Genomic DNA, 9,948 nt, shown 5'->3' on the forward strand with positions numbered 1-9,948 from the left:
ATCTTACGCGTTTTTTTTTTTTTTTTTTTCATTTGCTTTTGAAATTGAATTCAGGACAATGATCTTTTTTTTTTTTATTTTATTCATATATAAATGTGTATCCTTTTAACTAGCAAATAAGAACATAGTTAATTTCTATATACCAACTAATAAACACCGAAAATAGAATGACTCGAACAGGTATTACTGAAAAGGAAATCTTTTCCTCAATTTCTAAAACCTACGTGGCTCAGTCATATGACAAATTATTAACAATCCATAAAAATACATGCAAAATCTTTGATTTGAAAAATAAAGAAATGGAAGAGCCGGATGTCATAGATACCGTAGCCAACCCAACACTAGCATATACTCCCCTGTTCATTGATGAAAATACCAAGAAATTGGGGTTTTTTTTAGTTAACAAGGATGATGAGACTGTTTACCTATACCAAGATTCAAATATCACTCAGGCAACAGGTAAATATATACATCGTGCTATTTTAAATATCAACGACATTGCTTTGTGTCATGGAGGGAAAATTTTGGCCATTGGTGGTACTGATACCGAAATTCAACTGATTAATCTATCAGATAGTTCTTCTTCTCAGGTTATTAAAGCCCCAAACAGTGTTTTAAATTTGGCATTTTCCAATGTTTTAAACGTATTGGGTGTTTCCTTTATAGATGGGAGTATTGCTTTGTATTCATTAAGTTCTGCAATTCCAGAAAGAGTGGACAATGGTGATTTGAAAAATTATGTCACTCCAAATTTTTCAGTTGCTGACGATGACAGTGACAAAGATGAATTTCATTCCTGCTCTAGAATAGAATTTGGTGAAAGTACCGGTGTTTTCGCATGTTGTAATAATAAAAGTATATCTGTCTATCAGATCAATAATTTAAATAAGGCAGTTAAAAAATATGAACATGCTTTACCAATTTTAGATTTTAAATATGTTGGGAATGATAATTATATTTGCTTGGTGGATGAAAGCTCAAAATGCATATTATGGCATGTTGCCACTGAAACAGTAGTGTATTCAAATACTATAATACCCAGCAATAGTGATAATATAAATCACTTAACAAGTTTATGTTGGAGTAAAAGCTACACTGATCTTAATAATTTCAATATTTATTGTGGTACCACAAACGGAACTGTTGTTTATATTGAAAATATTTTATCGCCTGAAAACGTCTCTATTTTCCCAACTTCCTCTACCACAAATACTACTGAGAAGAAGGGTGTTGGATTATTTGTAGATGACACTGCTTCCGAAGACGAACACGATCAAAACATTGTTGATGATATTAACAATAACATTGACATTAAAACTTTGGGGGACATTAATAATGATTATGACGTAGAAGTTAGTGGTAACAAAAAAAGAGCACATTTAGATGAATATGATGATTTAGATGAAGAATTAAATGACTTAAAGGATGATAATTATATAGACGATTACGAAAACGAAGAGTCCGGTGGTATACTCTCCAATCAGCATATTAATAACAAGAAGTTGAAAGTCGGTTCTGGTTTTGCTAATAAACCATTAAAACCTTGGTCTCAAGCATCAACCGAGTTTAATTTTACTGATAGACGATATTTGACAATAAATACCGTTGGATATGTTTGGGCAGTTAAAAGTAATGGCTCTCACAGTGTAACTGTTTCATTTTTTGATAAAACTTTTAAAAAGGAGTACCATTTTGAAGATGTTCATCATTTTGACATTTGTTCTTTGGGAGAAAATGGGGTCTTGTTGGCTAGTTCTACCTCAGGAACAGTTTTTTACAGGTCACATACATCGGATGATGCCAAATGGTTGAAAAAAATGCCTTTAAATTCTGTGGGGAATCATGAAATCATAACTAGTATTGCAGTAACCAAAAAATATTGTTATATAGGTACTTCTTTTGGAAAGTTCTATACCTTGAATATGTTTGGATTTTGTGAAAACCTATTCAAAATGGCACCCGTTTGTGCATTAGTGGCAGCGCCGGAAAACTCCAGAGTTTTTATGGTGCATAGTAATATTAGTGGACAGTTATTAACTTTTTCCATTTTTGATCATAAAAAATATTATCAAAAGGATCAAATTTTGCCCTGCGATTTTAAAAACATCTTTTTTACACAATATGGTGATCCGTGTTTATTTTCTCAGGATAATAACCTAATAATTTTAAGTAAATGGAGAAATCAGTTTGAAAGTAGATGGATTCCTATTTTGGACGTAAGTTTTGAGTTTTGGAGACTGACTGGAGATTTTAATTCCAAAATCCCTTCCGGAGTTCACTGTTGGTGTTTAGGTGTAAATGGTAGTTGTAATAATACCATGACTTATTTGTTGGTCAAAGGTAGTAAACATTATCCGGATTTCCCAATTTCTGTCCCGCAGGAAATGACAGTCAGAATACCAATAATAAATAGAAAAGAAGTAAAGGAGATCTTGGAAGAAAAAAAACAAGATGAAGAGGATGCTGGTATTTACACCGATGAACAAGGTGGGTTGGAACTGCCTATTCAATTTAAAGCTGAGGAAGAATTTTTACGTTCCAAGGTTTGTGGTGAAATGTTGCGTGATACATTGAAAACAGATGGGGAAATGTTTGGAGATGAAGAAAGAGATTTACTAATATTGAACACAACCTATGATAAAAGTTTATTGAGGATAATTGCAAATGCTTGTTCTGAAAACAATACGAATAAAGCTTTGGTGTTGGCTAAGGAGTTGAAACAAGACAAGGCATTAGCTGCCGCTATTAAAATTGCGGATAGGGCTGGAATGGTGCATTTGGCACAAATGATAGGGGAGCTTAGAGAAGCCCGATATGCGGCTGAAGCAGAAAATGTTTGAAGAGGAAAGAAAAAGTGCTTTATGTGTGTATTTCTGTATATGGATTTTTAATATTTCTTTTGTATTAATATAAATCTTTTTTTATGAGTACTTTTGGTCTAACAATATAAAGTTTGATAAAGAAAAAAAGAAAAAAAAGGTTATACTTTGTAATTTGTATTTTATTATTTATATTTAACAAAGGACATTTAAACAAATATTGAAAAGATTTGTTGAAGTGAGAACAAATTATAGATAATAATAAAAAAATATAACTAAAATAAATAGAATCCGAAGACCGAATATCAAAAGATCCGTTGAAACATCGGCAAGTGTTTTTCTCTTATATTTCTCGTTTCTTTTTTTTTTTTTTTTTTTTCATTTTTTTAATTTTTTCATTTTTTTCTTATTTTTCATTTTCTTTTTTTTTTCGTTTTTCACATAAAACAAAAAGTTTATATTCAATGTTCACGCTGTAACTCAAACACAAGCAAAAAAAAACAAACAAACAAAAAAACAAAAAAAGAAGAAACAATCGAACCACGAAAGATAAATAATGGCTGTTGACCAACGCAAGAGAAAAAGAAACACTTTATCTGCCAACAAAAACAGCAACACCACCACCACCAATGATGATGAAATTACAGATATTTCCTCCGACGAGGAGTTAAAAGACAATCGTACAATTGAAGACGAAAATGAAGAAGAACGAGAAGAAGAGGATTTAAGCTCAGATGAAGAATTCAAGGGAGAAAATTCTGCAGATAAAAGAAGAAGATTAGCCAAACAATATTTACAAAATTTAACAGAAGACGCCAATGATGTTTTGAATTCACGGAATGATTTAGAATTAGAAGATCAACAAAAAGAGCCTTTGCAAATGGATGAATACAACAATTTTGACGCAGGTGAGTTGGACCGTGAAATTATCGCTTCTCGTTTAAAATTGGATGTGGCTGAAAAACAGGGTCGTGTTTATAGGTTTATTGCTGATAAATTATTAGTAGATGAGGCCAAAATAACATTTAGCAGGGTAGGGGAGTGTAATTTAACCTGTCTGAGTTGTTTTCAGCCCGTTTTCGATACCACATTTAGCGAATCAGATGATCATAACCAAAAATTAATTAGTAATAAAAACAAAAATAGAATTTATTGCTATACGGTTTCTAAAGACTTACAACTAACAAAATATGATGTTACTGATTTTACTAAAAGACCAAAAAAACTGAAATTTGTCAAGGGAGGGAAAAATTATCTTCCAAATGAAGACACGTACAGGAGCGAATTGGATAACAATAGCGAAGGCCACTACGACGAATTGTACGCTGTTGCGGCTTCTCCTGATGGAAAATTTGTAGTGACCGGGGGCAAAGATAGAAAGTTGATTGTTTGGAGCAGTGAAAACTTGGCTCCATTAAAGGTACTTCCAACCAGAGACCGTAGGGGCGAGGTTTTAGCATTGACATTTAGAAAAAATAGTGACCAGTTATTTGCTGCATGCTCTGATTATAAAGTTAGAACGTACTCAATTAATCAGTTTGCTCAATTAGAAACATTGTACGGTCATCAGGACCACGTTGTTGATATTTCTGCATTGCTTATGGAACGTTGTGTTACTGTAGGATCATTGGATAAGAGTGCCATGTTATGGAAGATTTCAGAGGAAAGTAGATTAACTTTTAGAAGTGGGTTTGAAGACCCAGAAAGATTAAAGAAAAAATGGTTGCAAAAAAACCCAGATCTATTTCAAGCACCAATGTTTTATACTGAAAATTCTATTGACACGTGTTCTATGATAGATGATAGTCATTTTGTTACCGGTTCTGATAATGGTAATATTTCATTATGGAGCACTTCTAAGAAAAAACCAATTTTTACATATAGAACAGCCCATGGTATAATGCCTATTGTGGATAATTTGAAAATTTCTGGTGAAAAAGATGCAAAAAAAAGAGATATACAATTGCAGGGTTCTAAATTAACAAAACCGTACTGGATAACATCGATATATGCAATTCCATATAGTAATGTATTTATATCCGGTTCCTGGGACGGCATATTAAGAATTTGGAAGGTTGCTGAAAATCTAAGAGAATTTGAACTTTTAAAAGAATTGCCTCATGCTCAAGGAATAGTCACAAAAATCCAAGTCGTAGAAAAAAATTTCAAACAAAAAACGTCTTTTAGGATATTATGTAGCATAGCTAAGGAACATAGATTGGGAAGATGGATTAATAGAATTCCTAATGCAAGAAATGGTATTTATTCGGTTGTTATTGAGCACGCTGATTTTTAAGTTTAATCGAATTAAAAGTATTTAGTATTTTATGTATTTTTACTTACTCAACAGCTTTTAATATCACTGTCATTATTGATATACACGCATGCACATATACACTTGTTACGAATGATAATAATGACTATGATAATAATAGCAACAATAAGAGTATTAAAAAAAAAAAAAAAAAGAAAAAAAAGAAAAAAAATTAGAAACAACTACTATATATTTGTTCTTGTTATGTCTCAGAGAGGGATGTAAGCAAAATTATAATAGTCTAAGATTGTTATCTTGCGCTGCTTGATTTCTTATAGATCTTTGCCTATTAATTACAAATTACCAACTCATGTAAAATTGACATTTAAATTTCAAAAGATTATTTCAAGAAATTTTGTTTAGAAACATCGTTATAGATCAAAAAGAGATTTTCTAATTAAAACTTATTACTATATTTAATCCAAGATAAGCTAACGTGGTACTTTTTTTAGCTAATAAAAATATAACTTATATATTTCCATATGTTTTTATCTAGCATTTTGTATTATTCTTTTCCAACGTTTCGTTGTTGTCCGTTGACCGGATTTCCTTCTTACGGCCATTTCCACACTTTATACGAGTAACTGACTAGTACATTGTCTTACTTTAGAGACAAAAATATCTTGTGCCATTCTAGTATAGTGGTTAGTACACATCGTTGTGGCCGATGAAACCCAAGTTCGATTCTTGGGAATGGCAACTTTTTTTTTAAATTTTTGCTTTCCAAAAAAAAAAATAAAAAATGTGTGTGGGGGAAATTAAAAAAATGGTGGTGGTAACATTGAAACAGTCGGCTTTATAACGTTATGAAAAGACCAACGGATTCTGGTGTCTTTTTCCTTTCTCATGCAATGTCTTACTTTACATTAACTTTATGTTGAACACAGTTTGGAATCTTTGAATACACACAGTGTGAAAAAAAAGAAAAGAAAAAAGTCAAGCTGAGAAGTTTCAGAAGAGAAGGTCAATTAAAATGACAAAATTGTGTGTTTATGTTTAATTTTGGAATACAACTCTAGTCAAAGGGAAACCAACAGATATATATATATATATATATATATGTATCTTAAGTCAATTCATATTTACAACATTTAATTCATAACCTTTATATTGGTTCTTTTATCGTTTTTTTCTTTTTAATATTTTTTTTTGTTACAGGTAATGTAATCTTATCGACATATTCATAGTGACAATAACAAATAATACAACAAGGGACAGATTTCTCTTTTTTTTTTTTCTTTCATATATATATATATATTAGCTAAACATGTCTGAAAGTTTAAAAGACCCAAACTTTTTGATTATAGTGGCTGATGATTTGGGTTTCACCGATGTCGGCTGCTTTGGAGGAGAAATTAAGACGCCAAATCTTGACAAATTAGGATTTGATGGGCTTAGATTTTCCGGGTTCCACACTGCATCAGCCTGTTCTCCTACTAGATCTATGTTATTTAGTGGAACCGACAATCATATTGCTGGTTTAGGTCAGATGGCAGAATTTTTGAAAAGATTTAAGGATAAACAGGCCTTTGCTAAAAAACCGGGCTACGAAGGCTTTTTAAATTGGAAAGTTGCTTCATTACCGGAGATTATAGGCAACGAAAGATACTACAATGTTATTTCCGGTAAGTGGCACTTAGGCCTAGACGAGGAAAACTGGCCCAACTCAAGAGGGTTTGAAAAGACCTTTACCTTGTTGCCTGGTGCCGGTAACCATTACAAAAAAAATGTTCATTTCAAGGATTTTTTGCCCTTTTTATATGCTGAAAATGGGAAAAAATTGGACCCTGCTGTGGAAATCCCTGATGACTTTTACAGTACCGAATATTTTACTTCTAAATTTTTGGAAAACTTAAAAGATAAGGAGGCTAGAAAGGGAAGACCATTTTTTGGGTGTTTGACTTATACTGCTCCACATTGGCCACTGCAAGCACCAAGGGAAACCATTAACAAATACAAAGATGTTTATGCAGATGGTCCATTCGAATTGAGAAAAAGAAGATTGGAGAAAAGTAAGGAACTAGGTATTATTGACGAATCTACTGTTGCTCATTTAGTCGAAACACACAAGACCAAAATTTGGGATGAACTAAGTGAGGAGGAAAAAAAGTATGATAGCCGTGTAATGGAAGCTTACGCAGCTATGGTTGATGAATTGGATAAAAATATTGGCAGGGTCATTGATTATTTGAAGGAAACGGGTGAATTTGAAAATACCCTAATTGTATTCATGTCTGATAATGGTGCAGAGGGGATGCTAATGGAGGCCATGCCAAATGGATGGGCCCATGCTAAAAAAATTATTGAGGAAAATTATGACAATTCTTATGAAAATATTGGGAATGGAGATAGTTTTGTTTATTATGGAGATTTGTGGGCTCAGGCTGCTACTGCGCCAAGATATATGTATAAAATGTGGTCTAGTGAGGGTGGGATTAATTGTCCACTAATCTTTCACTATCCAAAACTTCATGAAAATTGGAAAGGTCCTAAAGTTATTGATCAATTCTGTACTGTCATGGATATAGTCCCAACTGTCTTAGAGTTATTGAATATCGCACACCCAGCCCCTAATTTTAAAGGTAGAGAGATTTATCCACCTAGAGGTAAATCTTGGATACCGTTATTGACGGGGAAAAGTGAAAATATTTATCAAGATGACGAATATGTTGGATGGGAATTATTTGGTCAACGAGCTTTGAGACAAGGTAGGTATAAGATTTTATATATTCCAAAACCATTTGGATCAGGTGAATGGGAATTATACGATATTAAAACAGATCCAGGTGAAACTATTAAATTGAACGATGTGTATCCAGATATTTTGGATGAGTTAGTTTCCAAGTTTTCTAAGTACTCTTACGAGACAGGCTTGGTGTATTTTGAGCCTTACGATGAAGATACAAAGGTCAACAGAAGAATTATCAAAGACGATTAAAATCAAGTTTTTTTTTTTTTTATATATCTAAATATCTAATTTTGAATAATATATATTTTTTTTTTAAATAGCAAGTCTTCATTATTAGCATTAATTTAGTATTGCAACATAAAAAAAGGCCTGTATTAGAACAGAAATTTTGTCAAAATGATCGAAAACTTTTATACAGCTGTATACAAACACTTGCGAATGTCTGAAATACGTATAATTTATACGTGAGTTGAACCGAAATTAAAAAAAAAAAAACATTTGTTAATGTATTTTAATCTTCCAAAAGTACATCAATGTACTGTTGGAATGTTTTAAAGAACGCTTTCACTTCATCAGTCAATTCATATGGATAATTAAAGGAAAAATTAGTGCCCCCCTTCACAGTGGAGATACAAGAGATATTGAAATAGTTTTGGAATCCTAAATATTGACAAAATAAGGAGTCCACAATCTGGCATTTTTCTGTAAATTCTGATGGGCAAAATTTCAATCCGATATTTGAAAATTCAAAGGAAGATGTTGGCGGACGGTCGATTTTATCTTGTAACCATTTGTCTATATCAACGAAATTTAGTAGACTGAGAATATTAAACAGTTTATCATCTTTGACATCTTTTCTAATTTTAGCATTTACTAATGATACCACTTTCCAAAAGTCCATAGCGCCCAAATTGCAAGGCTCGAGGTAATCGGTGATGGTTATATCTGATGATTTAAGGAACAAGCCGAATTTACTTTCATCTATTGATGTATTTGCTTTGCATCTAATGTTAATAGGAAGTCCTATTGTAATGCTATCATCTTTACCTACAGAGTTTCTTTGCAATGCTAGACCAAATAACGTTAATAATAACGAAGTAAGGGTCACATTCCTTTTCTTACATAAACCGTGTAACCTTGTTAATTTATCACTTGGCACATTCAACTTTTGATAATTTTCGATAAACCTTTTTTTTTGGATAAGAAACCCTGAGTTAGATAATATATCTTTTTTTTTAGAAAAGAAAAAAAAAGAGAGCAGTGGAATTGTCAATAAAAGGTTGGAAATGGTGTCTAACAAAAAAGGTAATACCACAGTAAACATAAAAGACAAGGTCAACTTTGGAGGCTTATAGATATTTATAACATCCTCAGGATGCACGCTATAAGGTATCTTTGCGAGTTCTTCCATTTGTTTGTACTGGGTACATCCACGGTTAAACTCTTGCAATAAGCATTCGTGGAAATTTGCGCAAGAAACACCATCAAACAATAGGTGATCACAGCTGAACAAAATCCAGTTGTCCTTCAAAACCAAAACTTTCCAAAGCGGTAGTTGATCATTATTATACTCAAATTTAAAATTTATTAGATCTTTAATTAATCCCACATCCTCGATATCTCTATCAACAAATCGAATGATTTGAACAAGATTTAACTGATTAATTTTGTTCAAAAATGGATTTTTACTTTCTTTTTCGAAAATATTTAAGTAAAAATGGGGATGTTTTTGAATAATGTTTGCTACGCAGTTGTATATCAAATCAGGAGTTAGCTGGATTCCGTCATATTTCGCTGCAATGAAGATTGATGATGACAACGAATGAAGGTGCCGATAATAGTAAAATTTTTCAAAATAGCTCAAATCCCTCATTTTATTTTATTTTTATATCCTCATATTTCATTTGCCAATTATGCGTAAGCAAGCTGCTACTCAATAAGTTGATAAGGCTTTATAGCTTTATTTCACCTACTACAAATTCTATTTTTTTTTTTTTCCAACCTTCCCAAAAGACCGAAATTCGGTATAATGCAAAAATGGACTATTATTTTTCGGATAGAAATAAAGTAAATCCGAAAGACTTGAATACCGAGCCAAAAAGGATTCATAAAGATACAACGTATAT

At 32.1% G+C, this 9,948-nt stretch overlaps 4 protein-coding genes and 1 non-coding gene across 5 annotated transcripts; 4 read left to right on the forward strand and 1 right to left on the reverse strand.

The window, feature by feature from the left end:
* Nucleotides 1–167: 167 nt before the first annotated feature.
* CTF4 (chromatin-binding protein CTF4) lies at nt 168–2,840 on the forward strand (the record flags this gene model as incomplete). Its single annotated transcript, XM_046081160.1, has 1 exon — nt 168–2,840. The coding sequence occupies one exon, from the start codon at nt 168–170 to the stop codon at nt 2,838–2,840; it is 2,673 nt and encodes an 890-aa protein (XP_045932810.1).
* A 535-nt stretch (nt 2,841–3,375) lies between these two features.
* Nucleotides 3,376–5,115, forward strand: RRP9 (ribosomal RNA-processing protein RRP9; the record flags this gene model as incomplete). Its single annotated transcript, XM_046081161.1, has 1 exon — nt 3,376–5,115. One exon carries the CDS (start codon nt 3,376–3,378, stop codon nt 5,113–5,115), a length of 1,740 nt encoding a protein of 579 aa, XP_045932811.1.
* Nucleotides 5,116–5,760: 645 nt separating this feature from the next.
* SCDLUD_005219 lies at nt 5,761–5,832 on the forward strand. Its single transcript has one exon. It is a non-coding gene; the product is annotated as a tRNA-His (tRNA).
* Nucleotides 5,833–6,400: 568 nt separating this feature from the next.
* SCDLUD_005220 (arylsulfatase) lies at nt 6,401–8,071 on the forward strand (the record flags this gene model as incomplete). The annotated part of the gene is made up of 1 exon (XM_046076901.1): nt 6,401–8,071. The coding sequence occupies one exon, from the start codon at nt 6,401–6,403 to the stop codon at nt 8,069–8,071; it is 1,671 nt and encodes a 556-aa protein (XP_045932812.1).
* A 262-nt stretch (nt 8,072–8,333) lies between these two features.
* On the reverse strand, nt 8,334–9,695 carry SCDLUD_005221 (N-acetyltransferase; the record flags this gene model as incomplete). Its single annotated transcript, XM_046081162.1, has 1 exon — nt 8,334–9,695. The coding sequence occupies one exon, from the start codon at nt 9,693–9,695 to the stop codon at nt 8,334–8,336; it is 1,362 nt and encodes a 453-aa protein (XP_045932813.1).
* Nucleotides 9,696–9,948: the final 253 nt, after the last annotated feature.

Source organism: Saccharomycodes ludwigii, chromosome VII (assembly GCF_020623625.1).
Source record: "Saccharomycodes ludwigii strain NBRC 1722 chromosome VII, whole genome shotgun sequence".
Taxonomy (NCBI): domain Eukaryota; kingdom Fungi; phylum Ascomycota; class Saccharomycetes; order Saccharomycodales; family Saccharomycodaceae; genus Saccharomycodes; species Saccharomycodes ludwigii.